The sequence below is a fragment of the Pinus tabuliformis genome, chromosome 4_2 (assembly GCF_031772625.1).
Source record: "Pinus tabuliformis cultivar Carrire ecotype Pingquan chromosome 4_2, CPIR1, whole genome shotgun sequence".
NCBI lineage: Eukaryota > Viridiplantae > Streptophyta > Pinopsida > Pinales > Pinaceae > Pinus > Pinus tabuliformis.
Window position 1 is genome coordinate 404,343,228 of NC_142304.1, and position 19,936 is coordinate 404,363,163.

A 19,936-nucleotide genomic window follows, 5' to 3' on the forward strand; every position below is an offset into this window, starting at 1 on the left:
TACATGGTTATTTAATTTTGTTATTATCATGGACTCCCCTTATATGGGCGCAATGTAAAGCACCTTGTTACTTTTGCTACAGTCAATTATAAATAAAGCACCTTGTTATTTTTGCTACAATCAATTATAAATAAAGCACAATCTTTTGTTTATTGTTAATTAATTTAAACACAATTGTATTTTTAATTTTATTAATAATAGATATACATAAATAAATTTTCACTATTTTTCGCTACAAATTAATTCAATCAGCACTGTTTGTTTTTCTGCCTGAGTAATTTATAATAAATCTTTGTTATTATTACTACGGTTACGTAATCTACATGTTTGTGCTCATTTCAATTTATGTAAATTGTTTTACTTCTTTGATTTCCTTTACGTATAGGAAATTATATGAATGAGTAGAAGAAATTTGTTTATGTAATTATATAAATGATTTCAACAATATCCTGCTCACAAAATCATAAGAGGAGATGTTGATAAGATAAAATTTATGTCAATCGCACATGCTACGTAGCCTTCCTCCTCTCTTTTTGCTTCACTTTTACCGTGGATTTTGACTATGTAGACCTGTTTTTGGTGGACAGGTATTGCGCTAGCGGAACGAGACCAATTGCTCAGCTGGATTAGTGTGGAGTATGGCGTTGCCACCTGATTCACCATTTCGCGGAGTAGCAGCTGCGATCCCCCAGCCGGCTTCCGCGCTGGATGTCCTTAACCAACTATCACCAATAATAACTGGGGTAAAGTTGTACAATACACCAACCAGGATTCAATATCGGAACCCTGACGACAACCAGGATGTTATAGAGGCAGTGTATCGGTGGGATTGGCGTCCCTATCATGTGATTTTTCAGACAGGATTTCGGCTGCGGCTTCCAAATGACCCTGAATATTTGGAAGATTACTACAACCTTGATCACTTTGTCAACCTTGAGCACTTTGTCAACTTTGAGCACTTTGTCAACCTTGAGCGCTTCGGAACCTTGAGCGCAGGCGAAATACGTGCGGAACCTTCAGTTTTTGTGAGCACAACGAGGTCAACACGTTGGCAACCAATGGTCGCGCCATATTGCATCCTTTATCGGTATGAGATATATGCCCCTGGGGGCATCGACGCGGAAATCACTATCGAAACCAGCAGGAACTTTCCTTTCCAGGTGGCATCAGCCCTCAGACCAATATCGGTATGAGATATATGCCCCTGGGCGATGATATTTTTATGCTAATTGTAAGTGTATTATATCGTTTATGGTATATTTATCTGTACTTCAGCACCGCTTGATAGAATTTCGGTTTCGAGCCAGTCGCCCTATCTTTATGTATATTGAGCATAAAGTAACTCGAGTTGAAAATAGATCATGGTATGATATACTATAAACTCAATACTTGACAGAGAGGTTAATGTGGGAGGAGAAGGTAACTGTAGAGTTTGTGGTTAAGAAATTCTACATGAAATAGAATGGCAACGCCTAACCAGCCATACATAGGGTATTTAATGTCTGGGGATATGCACGCAGCTTAGTCCGATAACAAGAGAAAGCCCAAAAATTATTTAATGCCGAAACACCCCGCTCCCGTGTTATCGGGTTAACCTGGATGCATATCCCCGGACATTAAATACCCTATATATGGCTGGTTAGGCGTTGCCAAATAGAATCATGAAATTTAGTGTGCGTACATATAGAATCGGTCGGTCAAAAATAGAATCCCACCAGCGATGAGTGTCCAAGAGAATCATTCCCGGGAAAGAAGCTTGTTATTTCACAAAAAATGTGTGACCTAGAATTAACTATAAATAAACGTAAAAAATGTGTGACCTAAGAATGTGTGCGTACATATAGAATCGGTCGGTCAAAAATAGAATCCCACCAGTAATGAGTGTCCAAGAGAATCATTCCCGGGAAAGAAGCTTGTTATTTCACAAAAAATGTGTGACCTAGAATTAACTATAAATAAACGTAAAAAATGTGTGACCTAAGAATGTGTGCGTACATATAGAATCGGTCGGTCAAAAATAGAATCCCACCAGCAATGAGTGTCCAAGAGAATCATTCTCGGGAAAGAAGCTTGTTATTTCACAAAAAATGTGTGACCTAGAATTAACTATAAATAAACGTAAAAAATGTGTGACCTAAGAATGTGTGCGTACATATAGAATCGGTCGGTCAAAAATAGAATCCCACCAGCAATGAGTGTCCAAGAGAATCATTCCCGGGAAAGAAGCTTGTTATTTCACAAAAAATGTGTGACCTAGAATTAACTATAAATAAACGTAAAAAATGTGTGACCTAAGAATGTGTGCGTACATATAGAATCGGTCGGTCAAAAATAGAATCCCACTAGCAATGAGTGTCCAAGAGAATCATTCCCGGGAAAGAAGCTTGTTATTTCACAAAAAATGTGTGACCTAGAATTAACTATAAATAAACGTAAAAAATGTGTGACCTAAGAATGTGTGCGTACATATAGAATCGGTCGGTCAAAAATAGAATCCCACCAGCAATGAGTGTCCAAGAGAATCATTCCCGGGAAAGAAGCTTGTTATTTCACAAAAAATGTGTGACCTAGAATTAACTATAAATAAACGTAAAAAATGTGTGACCTAAGAATTAACTATAAATAAACGTACACACATGTTCAGGGAATCAATGAACAATACAAATTCACATGTAACGCGTGACCAAGGGAACCATTCACAAATAATTTTGTCGTTTCAGTGTTACCAAAGAATAACAATAAATACGACACAGATGGATGGATATATGTGTGTTTGTTGGTGGTAGAGTCCCTCGACATAGATTTCGCTGAGGGAACTTCTTCATCAGTTTTGATCTTCCTGTGGGGCTTATGCAATTGTTTGAGAAACAAAGGAAGCACGATATTGGATTTTGACACAGATGGATGGATATATGTGTGTTTGTTGGTGGTAGAGTCCCTCGACATAGAATTCGCTGAGCTAACTTCTTCATCAGTTTTGATCTTCCTGTGGGGCTTATGCTGGTGAAATTGTTTGAGAGACAAATGAAGCTGCACGATATTTGGATTACTATCGATTGAGGCTGAAATGGTGGTACTCAGAATTATTTCTTCATGGACCTGCAATATTGGTTTCTTAGCTGGTGAAATGGTCTATACAACTCAATTCTCCTACCATTTGAGGTCGATTATCCACATGGTTGCCTTGGATTCCAATGTGTTGCTGGTGTTAGCATGAGCAAGGTGGGACACCACATCGAGAGGGCTTTCTTGGATCCCATTTTGGCACACTGGTCGGCCACTTGGTTGCCCTGGATTCGCACATACACTTTGCTTAACCATCTCTGCTTCTCATTCACCTTGGTTGTTGTACACCTCGGGACCCTCCTTCTCATTAACCAGACCGATATCACTATCGAAACCAGCAGGAAATTTCCTTTCCAGGTGGCATCAGCCCTCAGTATATTCGAACAGCACGGGAATATAGATTTGGAGTAAGGCCTGGCGAGCGATTCCCGCGTCGCGAACGAGTGAACAATATAATTCACTATAATGCGAACTTTTACCCGAATCCAAACCGGCGTGTCCCTATAAGAAATCCTTGTTATCCCAGGGCCGGAGAAGAATTTAGAGATCACCCTCCAAGAGAAAGTGGAGAAAGTGTGGAAGACATTTGCAAGGTGGGACACCACATCGAGAGTGCATTTAACTTCAGCGACAAAGAAGAGGTATACCTGTTCATCACCGACCGGTACCTGCTAATCAACTATGCTCCGGGCACCACCAATGACTACATTATCAAGGGACCCCAGACTATTGGCGATGGCTTTCCCTACCTAAAAGATACTATTTTTGCAAGTGGTATTGACGCCGCCTTTACTGCTTCCGGAAAAAATGAGGCCTATATTTTCAGGAGTAATATCTGCGCACTTATCAACTTTGATGAGGGCTACATTATTCAAGGACCCGGGCTCATCACTGATAGCTTCTACTCCTTGAAAGATACTATTTTTGCAAAGGGTATTGATGCGGCCTTCACCTCTTCCTCCGAAAATGAGGCCTATCTATTCAGAGGTGATCAATACGCCCTTATCAATTTCGCACCCGGCACAACAGATGACTACATAATTCAAGGACCCAAAAAGATTATTGTCTATTTTCTACAGTCTTAAAGGTACGATTTTCGAGAATGGACTGGATGCAGCGTTTTCTTCTTCTCGAACAAATGAGGCTTATATATTTAAGGGTGACACCTATGCTCTTATTAATTTTGCTCCTGGCACCACAGACGATTACATTATTCAAGGACCAGAGAAGATCACTGAAAGTTTCTCCTCCTTGAAGGACATCTTACCAATGTATCCCTGCTCTTATGATTAATCTATCCGTTATCATGGGCCGTGCACTCTACTAGTAAGCTAAAATAAAGAACCGCTTCCGCGGCTCCACGGAATGCATGGCCACTTATGTTTCCATCTACATCTAAATTTAGAATACATGCATGTCGCAGGTTTCATCGATCTTACTTATTCTTACTTATTCAGTTGACAGTAATGTGTGATTTTCTTGGTGTTTGGGATTTTTAAAATAAAAATAAAATATCTTTTAATTATATATATATTTTTTACAATGAATTCTGTGAAGCGTATTTAAATTTTTTCGATTAGCGACTCGCCTAAAATAACTTGACATATACACACATTTAACTCAGTTAACTCACACTCTAAATATGGATTGCGCTGAACTTTTTATCCATCGCACCACTTGACTCAATGCTCAGTTAACTCACTCTCTAATTTTAGCCAACTCTGGCATGCCAGAGTAATTACAATTTCTAACACCCCCTTAATTATGACCGTATGACTTAACATAACTCAAACATGACTCAATTATTCCTTACAATAGAAATTGACTCAATCATCACCCAAACATGCCTTCTGGTCTATGTCTCAGCTAGGCTTACAATGACTCAAGACTTTCACAATTTTTCATTTTCTTTCTCTTCTTCCAAATTTTAAATCCTCAAAATTGCTTCATTCTCTGTTGGCGTTCTTGTTGTAGGCTCCATATTTCTTTACTTGTTATTGCTGCTGCTGTAATTTTTCTTGGACTTTTCTTGAATTTGTGTTGAAACACAATTTGATCTTCTCTACTACACCTTCATCTGCAAATATTCGTTCAACCATGGATTGCTCCCACAACATTACATCTTTAAATTGTCTTCTTTTCTCTTCTTCTTGCGCTTTACATTCCTGACTTTCTTTCTACCATATTTCTGAATAACATAATCTCATCTCTTATGGACTCCATTGTTGAAAAATGGTTTCAATGCATTCATCTTTGTCTTTCATATCATTCTTTTCACTTTCATCATCAGGTATTGCTAATTTTTTCATGTAATCTACACACTGAAGATCATTATTCACCATTTCATTCAATTATTTTATTCCAGCGGTTGCCTTAAGACTCACTTCAATTTGTTCTATAGGTTTTTGAATCCATTCTTCAATGAGCTTCAAATCTGCATCAAATTTATTAAGAACCTTGTTTTCAACTTTTTCGACCATGCTATTCTGAACACATGCATATTAAAAAATAATGTAAAATCCATCAACTACGGTTGGTTGCACCAATTCACTTCTCACTTTGTATTCATCATCCACATTTGTTTTGTCACAGTGGGATTCACCATCATCTGCATCATGCACATTACAATGGATTCCTTGAGCATTAACCAATACTTGAGGATTACTTGTGTTCAATTAACCAATACAGTCACATACATTCGCGCATCACATGAACATTGTAAATTAAACCCAAAACGCAATATAACCAGATGCATTAACAAGAAATAAATACACATAATTTGTAGAATACTTCTCTTTATTGATATCTTTTGATTAATACAGATTCTATCCACCCTACGCACACAGCTGCAAGGGTCTGCGCACTCAACTGCGGACTTCCACCCTAGTCCTCTGCGCACTCAGCTGCAGAGCCTCTACCTACGCTAAGACCCGAAACACTTAGACTTCTCTCCCAAAACTCTTATTCTTTGCTATCCATTCTTACTTCTGACTCGCTACTCCAAAACTACTTAGAGCTTACTTACTTAGTTCCTTTTTATACAATCCCATGGTCTGCGGACCATCGGTGGATCTTTACAGCCGACTTTACATTTTACAAAATAAGGGCGGACAACCCTTTATGACTCTTGATACCTTCGCACTCCGTGACCACAAAATGTGGAGACTTTACAACTTTATTACAAAATTGTCCCAAAACATGGGATTTTAGCCCCAAAACCGTCTTTGGGGGAACCCGTTCCCAACAGGCCCCCAACACAAACTTGGTGACTCGTCCTCGAATCACTTTGCGGGTGCGGAGATCTTGGCGAGAAGACCTCCCATCTCGACCTGTATGACGACAACCTCGGCAGGTCACTGTGCGGCCGCCTGCTTCGCTTTGTCAACCATTTGCTCTGTCACTACTCCTAAACGATCAGCCTGAAGCTTCTGCTGAGTCGCTTGCAGATTAGCAAGCTTGCCTTCAATAGAGGTCGTGATTGAATAAGCTTCATCCAACTAGGGCTTCAAGCGCACCTTCAACACTGCCTCTTTGTGTTGCGCTGCATCTACCTATTCTTTCAGTGTTTTGGCCTCCTGCAGCTTCGCTAGTCTCTGCGTGAGAGCGACGGTGCGCGCTGTACCTTTTACTTCGTTATAGTGGTGCTGCAGTTCTCATGCCTCTGTCTCTAGCGGCTGTACGTTAGGGTCCTCCTGCAGGCTCGTTAGAACCTCGAATGACTGTTCAAACAACTATGTGTAGTTTGCTACTGCACTGTCTATCGCTGCTATCGCCTCGGTGACAGCGGTTGCACGCTGCTCCTTTACTTTTGGCGGAGTTGATGGCTGGGCCTTCAACTGTAAATCTGCAATCTGTAGGTTCATCCCCAGCTGAACCTTAGCCAACTCTGTGCGAGCATCGTGCACCCCTGTAGCAAGCTTGTAGACTTGTTCATTTGCCTCCGCCTCCTCAAGAATGGCCAATTTCGGGACCATTTGGCAAGCTTCCCTCACGGCTTTAATCATGCGCATATTTGTGTTAGTAAGTTCCACCATGGAAGTGAGAGTGGTGTCTCACTGTAGGGCCATCTGTTCATTATTAATCTTCTTCTCATTGATCACCTACAAAGCACGGTGTTCGCGGGCCCTCAGCTCCGCGATCACTCCGCTCCTTTGTCGCTCGAGGGCTTCCTCAAGTAATGTTTTGAAAGGATCTCCTGCCCCCTCATCTTTATTTTCTTCCGCCATGGGAGGTCATCGGGGTTTGTGAGGTTGGTCTTGCAAGGGTTCAACCAGATCGAGTCCTAACTCCTTATACCATAACCTCGTTGGGGACATGTAAAGAAAAACAGAGAACGAGAAGACTACTCTGATACCACTGATCTGAATTTAAACAAGAACGTAAAAAATTACATATATAGCCATAAATACAAAGATCTAGTAGAAGTAACACTTCATTTCATTAATCTCATAATACTAAAATATGCTTACAAAAGAAATGGAAATAAACTAGCTTAGGCGATGGTAGCTTATCTTTGAGAAGAGATCTGGTGGCTACATGCCTCTGAATGTTACAATGAGGCTCAAGGGCCTATTTATTATTGAACAACAAGAGAAAACCCTAAACAACCAAAGCCCTTACCCCAGGAGAAGTAATGCCAAGAGTTTGTGGGGCCCGTTGGGGTTAGTTGGGCAACCAACTTCCCGGGGTCGTAACTTGGTCATATTATCTTTGTTTGGCGCGTATGATACCTTGTTGGAAATGTCTCCTCGAGTACTACAATATTTGTGTCAAACCCTTGCCTATGGTTTTTGGCCTGTAGCAGACCTCAAAAAAATGTCGTTTAAGGGGTCAAAACTGCTCCGGAAGTTTAGGAACCGAGAAATTGCTAATAGTAGTAAATGCTGAAATAAACAAGGAAATAGATGAAACTGACTGAAGGTCTAGATGGAGTAGGCGAGTGGCCACCAATATTCATATGGATCATCTATAATCCACCTAAAAAGGGGAAAACACCAAAATTACCCATTGTTGGGCAAGTTTTCGAGCAGTTGGGCAAAAAATCCCAGAATTGGGGTTTTGAGTAAGATTTAATCAGCCATTTACGAAGATGAAACCCCTCAAGGAAGCCTATAAATAGAGGAGGGTTGGATTCATTTTGAGCATCAAGGTGGATAAATTCAATTGTTCTCGAGCATTAGATTTGAGGGTTTTAATACCCCTTTACTTCTCGTCAATTTCGGAGGTGAAAGATTCCATCCTATTTGGTATCTCTATTCTTCTCTCTATTTTGGCACAAGTTTTATCTCGACAACAAGTTCTCGGGTTGATCTACCTTGATTTTCCCGTGGATGTAGTGGTCACTCAGTGTCCGTGAACCACCCTTAAAAAAACATACTTAATCAATATTATAGTTCCATAGTACCTTTATATGATTTATCTAGATAAAACAAGTTGATGCAACCATTGGACGAATAATGGAAGATGGAAGTGAATGACTCATATAAGGGAAACCCAAGATTATTATATTTTGTAGTTACATATGTCAAATAATTATATATTGATAAAATATTCACTAAAAATTTATATATTTTAGTATCGTGACCCATGCTATTGGGATATTAGGAGATCAGGTCTCCCGTGTCATGAAATCTATTATGAATATTATAATACCTCATTCAACTATACTTACAAATTTTAGTACATTACATTAAATTTATGTCAATATATTGGTGAGAATTTTAACACCGTATTTATGCTCCTATTTATAAGAAAACCAAACCCCTATGAACCGAAGATGGTTGGTATACATCTCTAATTAGTATTATTTTTTGGGTATGGAATTTGTTTTGGCTTTCTCTGCCGACAACAGTACCGATCTGGACATGGCAACCAATATTTCCTATGCTATTCGGTATTTAATGCTTCTAAGACAGTACCATACAGTACATATGCCAGGCCAACCAGGAAATTCAACTTCCCCTTTTCCAGTTATGGCCACTTCTTGGATGTATGCATGCATGGGTCCATTTCGTACTCGTGGATGGCGGATAATGATGAAAGGGCATGATTAATATGATGGGAGGGCTTGGTTTAGTTTCAAATTCAAAATTTGAATGTTATTCATAACCATCTCCCACTTCCCATTTGGTGAACCTATGGACGATGTTTCAAAAGTAACAATCATGGGTATTGCAGGTCAGTGCTTTTCAAGGAGGCGGATTTTGCATCGGAGCCAATTTTCATCATGTCATTGCAGACGGGAATTCCTTTTCGCATTTCATGAGCAGTTGGGTAGAGTGTAGCAGAGAAATTTCCATTTCCAAGAGTCCTCACTACATGAGAACAGTCTTTCTGCAGGACAATGGAGATCGCGCAATGCCCAACCTTTATTTGAGGGCTGAAGAAGTTGTCACTGATTTGATTAGAGAGACGCAAATTTTCAGGTTTGTCCTAGATAATTCGCTGCCCTTAAAATATTCAGAAATTAATGCAAGTGCTGGTGATCACTCAGTGGAAAACATTGACATCAGTATTGTCCAGAATTCCATCGAAGATGAAACAAATCTAGAAATATCAACATTTCATTTCAGCGAAAAAATAATTCAAGGTTTGAAGGAACGATCGAGCTCTTCAACTTCATTTGTAGCAGTTTCCGCGCAATTTTGTAGATGCGTAATGAAAGCTCGACAAGTTCCAGAGAACGAGCCCGCTTATTTTAGAGTGCCTATTGACTTCACAGGGCGGGTAAAACCGCCATTGCCTCCAACATATTTTGGGAACTGCGTATGTAGTGGTATTGTCAGGACTACGACAAAGCAGTTATTGGTGCAGGATATCGTCTTTGTTGCGACTCTCATCCAAGAGCTCGTCTCTTCCTATTCTGCAGAGTTGCAGACTTCGTCAAATCTCGTCTTGGAAGCGGAAACATAGACCCAATTCTTGGAAATTTATGTAATGATTACATTGTAATGACATTCATGTCTCCGAAATTTCGTGTTTACGAGATAGACCACAGATGGGGAAGGCCACTGAATGTACAGGCTACTTGCTTGAAAGAAATTGGAAGGATGAAGTTGTTCCCCAATAGAGAAGGGGGAAAGAGTATTGATGTGTCCACAAAACTCCCTCGCCATCAGATGGAAACTCTAAAACAGTTACTCATGGTCATCCTCGCGATTTATTGATGATGCTTCGTTCTTTATTAGTGTGCACCTCTTCTTTCTCGCTGCACATATGCCATGTTTGTGACTAGTTGATTTGTCATGTGAATAAACAAGAATTTAGGTTGAAGGGAACTGCATCCTGAAATTGGAATTCGACACGTCTTTGCAATGGAATCTAAGGATTCTGGATTGAGATAATATTTATATATATTAACTTGCTTTTCGTTAACGTATCTTTCCTTTTAGCTTTAATAATTTGTTATGTGCTTCGTTCTTTATTTAGATTTTCCAAGAGGTTGATATCATAATTATCAGATATAATTCAATCTCACATACAACACGATTTGGTGGGAGTTATTTTTTCTTTAGGATGGTTAAAGTTGCAATTGGATTATTATCATCAAATGGAGCTTTGGAACAATTTTTGAGGTTGAAATGACCATGGACAAGTGAAACACTAAAGGAATTTGTTCTTGCATATATATCTAGATTACACATGCATAACGTTTTAAGAGCAAGGTCATACTTGATGACTATATGAGGGTGCAAAGGGTCAATAAATATTGTTGCGTAAAAAGTAAAATTTCATTAAAAAAAAAATTAATCGAGGTCATTTATATTGTTATTGAATTGAATATATCATGAAGTTCTCTATGAATTTAATAGAAGCTTTATGTTAAGAATTCTTTCCTACATTTAAAGTAGACTTTATATAAATATGTTTGGACATATTTATATGAACATACAAAACAATAAAGGAAAACATAAAAGGATTTAAATAACATACTTAATCAATAAAGCCCCAAGGGATAGCTCAGTTTTTCAAGTTCCCATTGCTAAGTACTTTGCTTATTATGACATCCTGGGGTCAAATCTCCCCAACGCCCTTGGGGTTAGGCCTTGCTAGTTTGGCCTATGGGTAGATCCTTTCGGGTTGATCTGCCTGGAATTTCCCATGGATGTAGTGGTCACTCAATGTCTGTGAACCACCCTTAAAAAAAACATACTTAATCAATATTATAGTTCCATTATACCTACATATGATTTATTTAGATAAAACAAGTTGATGCAACCATTGGACCAATGATGGAAGATGGAAGTGAATGACTCATATCTTGGAAACCCAAGATTATTATATTTTGTAGTTACGTATGTCAAATAATTATATATTGATAAAATATTCACTAAACAATTATATATTTTAGTATCGTGACCCATGTTATTGGGATATTAGGAGATCGGGTCTCCCGTGTCATGAGATCTATCAGGTGATGTAGCTGTTAGTAATTTTTCCTCATGCCCTTCAACTATCTATCATCTATTTCTCATTAGCATGCTTCATGACATCTAAAATGTTTTTCATCAACCCACTGGAACTAACTCCTAACATTTGAAATTACTTTCATCTCTATTATAGGACATATCAGAATGTTGTCTCATTGGAATATCACAGATCCATGCACCTCAAAAATTTCTCTGGTACATTTCTGTCATAGCATAGATAGAATGTCAATTGATAGATACTCTTTTATATTAGTTAACATTACCAAATATTGAATTTTGGCATATTAAAAATTTAGAGGTTAAACACATTCATGAAATACATACAAATTTTCTAATAAGAGTTGTCTCAGTAGGCAGACAATTTCAAATCTTGGTAGAAAGAAAATATTCCCTTTAACTAAATTTTGTTCCAAGGGATACCGGGATATCGAGTGTAGAGAGATCAGGGTATTAATTATCAGGGATTTCTTAATGCACTACTGTTAACAGAGTCTCATCCTGATATAATATGTGGAACCTTGCTAATGGAACCTTGAAATATAGGAATTTCAAGAGATTGAGATATCTGGTGATGGGGTGTTCAAGTATCGATTGATCGGGGCTTCGGAGTTTTAAGAGACTAGGAAAAACAACTTTGAATTAAAATAACTGATGTGTTTCTATCCTGAATCTAGCAAAAACGTTATGCAATACACCTATTACTTGTCAATTAACATTTTGGGACTTGGGTGTTGAGTTGTCAAATTTTAAAATTTAAACATTAAACACAATTCAAATGACCCAACCCTATATTTGATCTTATCTGTAGAACCTTGCAACACTGGAAACCTTTGTCTAATCAATGACCTATGCTAGAATGCTCCTTCTACTTAGTTTCTTAAATCGACCTCAATATTACACAATAATGCATAAATTACTTAGAATTCAATCTATAGAGAAATAAATACACATGTGACCATGAGTTGGGAGATAGTCCAATCTTGTAATATCAAAGCATGTGAAGAACAAAGGATCTCACTCAGAATTATACTATGTATTAACTCAAATAAAAACACATCAATCAAAGTGGGGCATACATTACTCAAAGGCATAAATACACTACATCATTACATATGTACATAGAATTTCTCTGTAATATTTGTCTACCATTAATATCTACTCCTCATCCTTTTCGAGATTAAATTCACTGGTTTATCTTGACCACTCTCTTGGCCTAATTCAACATAGTTTGGGCCTTTGTTTGTCCTAGCCACACACTTCAATCCATTCCTGATGTCTTACATAAATAATTAGAATATGAGTCTTCCATATTATAACAAATCTAACAAATCCATAACCTCTACAATTGATTACTGTAATAACTCTTAACTCTAACCTCTTATGGATCAAATTTATCTTCTAAATGTTATTTATACTCATACGAGGATCTCATCTTCTTACAAAGACTTCACCTTCTATAGTGATCCTAGCTTGTAATCTTAAATACCAAACCAACATTTAAACAACGCTCACATTATGGTTTGAATAAACACATTCCTAACCTTCTAATATAAATTACGATAACCCATTTCCTTTGGTAAAGGTTTATTCAACTTTATAGATGTCAATATTTGGCTTTTAGGAAATTCTTTTGTACCATTGAGTAACCCTTACACAAACCCTCCAATGCTAATAGATTCCAATATGTCCATTGATTGATAGTGGTGCTGCAGTTCTCACACCTCTGTCTCCAGCCGCTGTACATTAGGGTCCTCCTGCAGGCTCGTTAGGACCTCGAACGACTGTTCAAACAACTGTGTGCAGTCTGCTACTGCACTATCTACCGTCGCTATCGCCTCGATGACAGCGGTTGCACGCTGCTCCTTTACTTCTGGCGGAGTTGAAGGCTGGGCCTTCAACTGTAAATCTGCAATCTGTAGGTTCATCTCCAGCTGAACCTTAGCCAACTCTATGCGAGCATCGCGCACCCCTGTAGCAAGCTTGTAGATCTGTTCATCTGCCTCCGCCTCCTCAGGAATGGCTAATTTGGGGACCATTCGGCAAGCTTCCCTCACGGCCTTAATCATGCGCGTATTACTGGTCCTTTCGGCATCAACCTGCTTAGCACGGATTGAAGTCTCACCCGAAGTAGTATGGGGGGATGTTGAAACCAATTTTCTACATCCAAAGATCATTGTGATGTCTTTTTATGTCCTAGATATGCCTTCTCGCAGATCTCTAAGCCCTTAGGGCTTAGCGTTGTAATTTCCTTCAAATGGCCCCTAGACCTCTGCGAAGGTCTACGATCGGTTTCTGCGGACCTTTAACTGATAGGTTATTTTCTTACGCACATCATAGACTAGACTCAGATCAAAATCCACACAGATTTCCTTAATTGCTTAATAAACTTAACATAAAGTATTATAACCTTCGTGTAAATACTTAACATGCATTGCATTAAATTAAAGAGATTCATCCAATAGATTCGTGCATCAATATATTATTAATTCGTAAAGACATTCTTTAATAGCAACATATATCGCAGACATGAACAACAGAGGTAAACAGATAAAACACTTTAATTTCTTCAACAATCTTCTTTATTGATCTTCATTATCAGGTTACAGACTCAAAAAATTCCTTGTGCACTTAGCTACAAGGGTCTGCGCACTTAGTTGCAAGGGTCTGTGCACTCAGCTGCAGACACTACTCTAGGGCTCTGTGCACTCAATTGCATAGCCTTTTCCTACCTTTAAGACTTACTTCTCTGCGCTATCTCTTTAAGACTTCATTCGTCATACCCATAGACAAAGACATAGATCTACCTTAGACTCTCTAAGACACACCTATTTATACAATCTCATGGTCCACGGACCATGGGTAGATCTCAAAACCGACTCAAATTTACATAAACGAGGGTAAAAACCCTTTTTGACTCCTAACTAACTATATGCTCTGTATCCACAATTCGTGGAGACTTTACATCTTTTCATGAAACTTTACATCAAAACTTGGGTTTTTACCCCAAAACTAACCCAAGGGACCCCATCCCAACATTTCATAAGATGGACTCTACTCTTGTCCCAATCCACTAGAATAGGGGTGAGGGAGAATTGTTATCCAACAAAATGATTCTATAGTAATAGAAAAAAAAATGCATAGGTCTCACTTCTTGTATAGCTATGCTAACTTTTGTTCAAACATATGCACCTTCTCCTTCAAGTGCCAATTCTCCTCTTTAATCTATGCATTGATGGCCATTGTATCTTCCTATCCCTCTCTCTTCCACATTGAATTTGCTTTCTCCTTGAGTACTAATAGCTTTATCAAGGTCAAATATTTAAATACTTTGATTGGTATGACTTGTGAATATGGTACTTATGGCCCTCACACCTCACCAACTTGGATCTTCTACAAAAATTAAATTTTGTGCCTATTTTAGGAATTATGTAGAAATCTGTCTTCATAATGGATTCCAAGGCTCCTATTCTCTTTGCATGAATGACATGGCATAGCATATATAGAAACTTATAGTCTAGTTTTTCTTCAAGTTCTTAGTTTTGTGACTATAGTATTAATATGGACTCCCAACCAAATCAACATTGATGCTTGATGTACAAACCAATAGACAAATTCTATCATCAATGAAAATAAATAGTGCAACTCATCAAAATTCAGTTGGATTTTTTGAAATTTTATCTACTAACTAAGATTAGTTTCTTCTAACATTTATTCTTTGATTTGGTTGCAATTATGTGTTCATTCCTGATACCTCAAGGTTGAGTTCATCAACTAAATAACTCTCAATAAATTCACCACAAGCATAGTGATACTACCATCCATATAAAGTCAACTAACATGATACTACTATGATTTTTGTTCCTACAACACTATGGTTATCTTTAACTAGATGATAAACAATAATGATTAACATGGCTCCATATAGTACTTCTAATGTAATGGTTAAAACATGGCTCAATCTAACACTTCTAATGTCAATGATCAAATGAATGAACCACCATGTCTATTGTGAAATTAGACAACAAAATTCAAATGAAGTTCTCTTCCAATTGAAACTCAAAACTATATTTAATTTAAGTACATAAAGACAATGAAAACAATTCCCATTACCAGTCTATCAAAAACATAAAGATAACTAGGTATTTATTTAGAAGTGGAAAAAAGTCTCAAAACAAATTTTTGAAAGTATAAAATAATCATAAAATCAGTGTTTACCTTAAATAATATGTGTAGTTTGATGTCTAAAAACATATTTTAATTGACTTAATGTTACTAATAGATATTTTAGGTTTTTTTTGGTAGAAATCAAATGATACAATTTTAGATGAGATTTTAATTTCTTGTTGTTTAAAATAAGTTCCCAAATACATAAATAATTCAAACCCATCGAAAAATCTTTAAATCATTCTTATTATACAAATTAAAAATCTCAAATTATTGTCCATCTCCGGTAGCTCAAGTGGTGATGTCTGTGGAATAAAGTCTCACCGAACTGGAGATATTGGGTTCGAATCTTGTACTACCCTCCCCCGTTGTTGGGTAAATAATGTACATGTAAAATCGAAAATAAGAATCCTACAAAGCTTAACAAAAAAGAAAATAATATAAAATTACTAAATCTTGATTAAATTTTATACATATTACCATACTCAAATTACTATTCTAAAAAATCTCAATGTTCATACCAAACCTGTAGAAAAATACCAAACTGTGTAAAAAAAATAAATCATAAATTAAAATATACCGTGATAAGCTGCAAGAATTTGAATATCTTGGATTTAAATATATGAATATAAGCAACTATTACTGTGATGTCATTTTGTATAGTATTTATTGTTATGAGATTCCTATTAAACAATTTTTTGCTCATAATATAGAACGTGACAACAGTAGAACCATAAATCTCAATGGCACTGATATGAACAACTCAAATAGATTTCTCAGTTGAGATGAGAAGAGTTGAGGGAAATCTTGGCCGGGCTTTGTTTTTGATAATATCAACAAAAATAAGTTTCTCAACAAAAATGGACTTATATTCCTCTGAATATTTGTACAGTAACATAGTATATTATTCTAAAATACACGAGTTCTAATAGTATGTTACAAAATTATTTCAATCATCTAAATTGTAATCATGAATCATTCCTTGGGATCACAAATTTGGAAAAATGAAGTTCTCAGTCCAGCGATTCTGCTCTGTTTTCTACAGTGCTCTTGTCGGTGCTATGTGGGGTGTTTTAAATAATTGACAATGTCGGTGCTATGTGGGAATATAACACTGCATTTTAAAAAGCCCTAGCGATGCTCTTTCTAAGATGAATTGGGGCATTTTAATACATGAACAACACCGATTCTTCATTGGAATATAGCACCACAATTTTTTTTTAAACCTCTAGCAGTGCTCTTTCTAAGTATGCACCAGGGCATTTGACTAGAAGAAGGGCATCAATGTTGCGGGTAGATATAACACCATCAATTTTTAAAATTTAACCTTTATCTGGTGCTATCGATTAGTTTAAGCACCGATGCGTGGTATATTGTGCATGCACTGAGGCGTTATAGTATTGGTTTAGCACCGGGTCGTCATCACAGTATAGCACAGGACTGGGAAAAATGAATTTTACGACTGACATTTTTGTAAATTTAACCTTTTTATGGTGCTATCGAGTAGTATACGCATTAGTGCTCTTTGTTATTTAGCACACTGTTTCTTTTTTAAATAAATTTGCCACGATGCACCATGTTATATCAAGCACCGATGCTTATTTTTATAATAAAGCACAAGTGTGTTCGTATATGATAGATGCACCATCAAAAAAACATCCTCCCGCCCACCTCTTCTAGTGACCTCCGCTACAAACGGATATTTGGGCTATTTTTATAGGGGCTTCCGCAAAAACCTCTGCTAGAGGGTATTTTCCTTCTAGTGGTATATGTTGTATTATGACACTATACAAATGAATATATATTGAAAATATTATTAGTTTTCCCAATTTGGGTTTGTAAGATAAAATCTATGTGTTAATGTGTGTTTATCATTGCATCTTTTTTGTTTTTTTTCCCCTGGAAAAAAATCATAATTTTCATTAATGAGGAAAATTACCTTTTGCAAATGCCTATCGCATATACTGTACTTTGGGCTAGAAGCCTATCCTGTTTGAGAAATTTAAAAATTGAGGTGTACTCCATGCAGGGAGACACTACTTTGTACTATGATTTTCAATATAAAATATGTACTTACTCTACGCAGAGAGTATCAAAAAAATAACTGTCATGTATAAGACTGCTTGATAATGCGTTTATATAATATTATATAAAGACAAAAATAAAACAAAAACTATGTATCAAGCTCCTTTAGAGCTTAACTATTTTGATATGTCTATAAAAGGTTGATGATAATACTGATGGAAGGTTCCATCCGTTTGCTCCAGTATGCTCCATGTTCCTACAGGTCTGTGCGCTGCTTCCTTGGATATAAAATCGGCAGTTGTGTTCCGCTCCCTATATATATGATGACAAATAAATGTGTCAAATAAGTTTATGAGTCTATGGATTTCTTCCATGATGTGTCTCAGAGAATAAGCATTACAATTTGTAATTTTGTTTATCCAATTGCATACTGTTTTTGAATCTCCAAAAAGTTGTAAGTTCCTGAATTGTTCTTCCAGAGCAAAATGAATGTTGTATTTTGCTGCTGAAAGCTCAGCAAAGTTGTTCGTCCATTTGGTCAGTCCCATTTGGATTTTGTAATAATGATTTGTTGTAAGATGTAGGATAGCGCCCCCCCACATCCTATGTCTTGTGCTGAGCCGTCAAAGTATGCCCAGGGGTGAGATTGGTTTATACTCTCAGGTATGATATGCCTGGGGTTGGAGTTTGGTTCCTCATCTGGGATCAGATGATAGTCAGCTAAGATTTGAGCAGTGATGGCCGGCTAGTGGGGGAGGGAGTTCTGAAAAATAATTCTATTCCTAGCAGTCCATATGGCCCAGCAAGTAAGTAAAGGGAGGTTCTTAGTTTTTCCAAAGGATACAGTGGACCACCATCCCTCCCAGGCTTCCCGAACAGTTGCACCTTGCCAAAGTGGGAGCGAGGGTATATGTAAGTGAATAGTAGTCCATAGCTCTTTTATGGATGGGCATGTAAGGAAGAGATGATCCACTGTTTCATTGTCAGATTTGCAAAGGCCGCACCAAAAGGGCCCATGAAAAGATCTTTTGATAATATTTGCTCCTGTTGGGATTTTGTATCTCAGTATGGTCCACATGAGGAGCCTCGACCTGGGGGGAGATTTTAATTTCCATAAACTTTTCCACCAAGGTTCACACAGTGTAGGTTTCAATGGGTTCATAAGAGTTATATAACCCACTTTAGGTGTACATTTCCCATGCTTCGCATGTGTCCAGATACACTCATCCTCCCCTTCCTGTATCCTGATATGGGATTCCATGAGAGCCTCCATGTATTCTTTCCAGTGTTGTTGCCATGGTTGGGGGATCTGTATTGCCCTTCCAAATTTCCATGATTGTTGCAAAAAAGTGGAATGATCATTGTCCACTATATAACTAAGGTGAGAGATCCTTCTGGTGGTGAGGTATGTTTTAAGCTCCTGTGGGACACTGTGAGCGTTCCCACATCCAATCCAGGGATCAATCCCTATTCTGACAGCATCTCCTGAATTTATTCTCCATGTAAGGCCATCCCTGATAAGGGGCATTGCTTGCAGGACTGCTTTCCATATGTTCGATTTTCCGGCTTGTATCCACTGGGGTTGTCGAAGCCAATCCATGAGGTTTGAAGGAGCTATGTATTTAGAGATAGCCACCTTAGTCCATAGGCTGTGCGATGTGACTAGCTGCCACCCTAGTTTTGCCGCCAGGGCTGTGGAGAAAGTACCAAGGCTTTTAATTCCCCATCCTCCCCATTTCTTTGGGAGTGCCAGAGATTCCCATTTGGTCCAGGCAAATATCCTTCCCGGCTGTTTCCCTTTCCACATGAATTTGTAGCATATATTTTTTATTCTGGCCAGTATTCCCCTTGGTATCCATGCTAAAGACATCCAGTATACTAGGGTGGCTTCTAGAACTACTTTAATGAGTATTAGCCTTCCTGCTCTTGATAAATATTTGTGGTACCAGATGTTTAGCCTTTTTTCCATTTTGGTTATAAGCCAGATCCAATCAGCATTCTTATATCCAAGGGGCTTTAATCTATAGCCCAAGTATTTTAGTCCCTCATCCAGGTGTTGTAGGGTATAAGGGAATCTTCGCAGGGCATACTGAATCTCGTATGGTGAGCATCCTATAGCCGTTATAGTGGAATTTTCATCATTAACCAACATGCCTGTGGCTGCTAGAAAGATAGTGAAAGAGTTGAGAAGAGCAGTCACATCACCAATACTCCCATTTAGGAAGAGCAACACATCGTCTACAAAGAGCAAG

At 37.8% G+C, this 19,936-nt stretch overlaps 1 protein-coding gene across 1 annotated transcript; it reads left to right on the forward strand.

Annotated features, from left to right (window-relative positions):
• Positions 1 to 638: 638 nt before the first annotated feature.
• Positions 639 to 4,151, forward strand: LOC149169669 (uncharacterized). Its single transcript, XM_089425287.1, has 3 exons — positions 639 to 1,187; positions 1,276 to 1,338; positions 3,408 to 4,151. The coding sequence occupies exons 1-3, from the start codon at positions 639 to 641 to the stop codon at positions 4,149 to 4,151; spliced, it is 1,356 nt and encodes a 451-aa protein (XP_089281413.1).
• The last annotated feature ends 15,785 nt before the right edge of the window (positions 4,152 to 19,936 follow it).

Bases quoted from the DNA above. Each gene is read 5' to 3' on its own strand.
- LOC149169669 (XM_089425287.1), top strand. From the start codon at position 639: ATGGCGTTGCCACCTGATTCACCATTTCGCGGAGTAGCAGCTGCGATC. The intron at 1,188-1,275 runs GTATGAGATATA...TCTGTACTTCAG, and splicing joins CAGCCCTCAGACCAATATCG to CACCGCTTGATAGAATTTCG. The intron at 1,339-3,407 runs GTAACTCGAGTT...CGAAACCAGCAG, and splicing joins TTATGTATATTGAGCATAAA to GAAATTTCCTTTCCAGGTGG.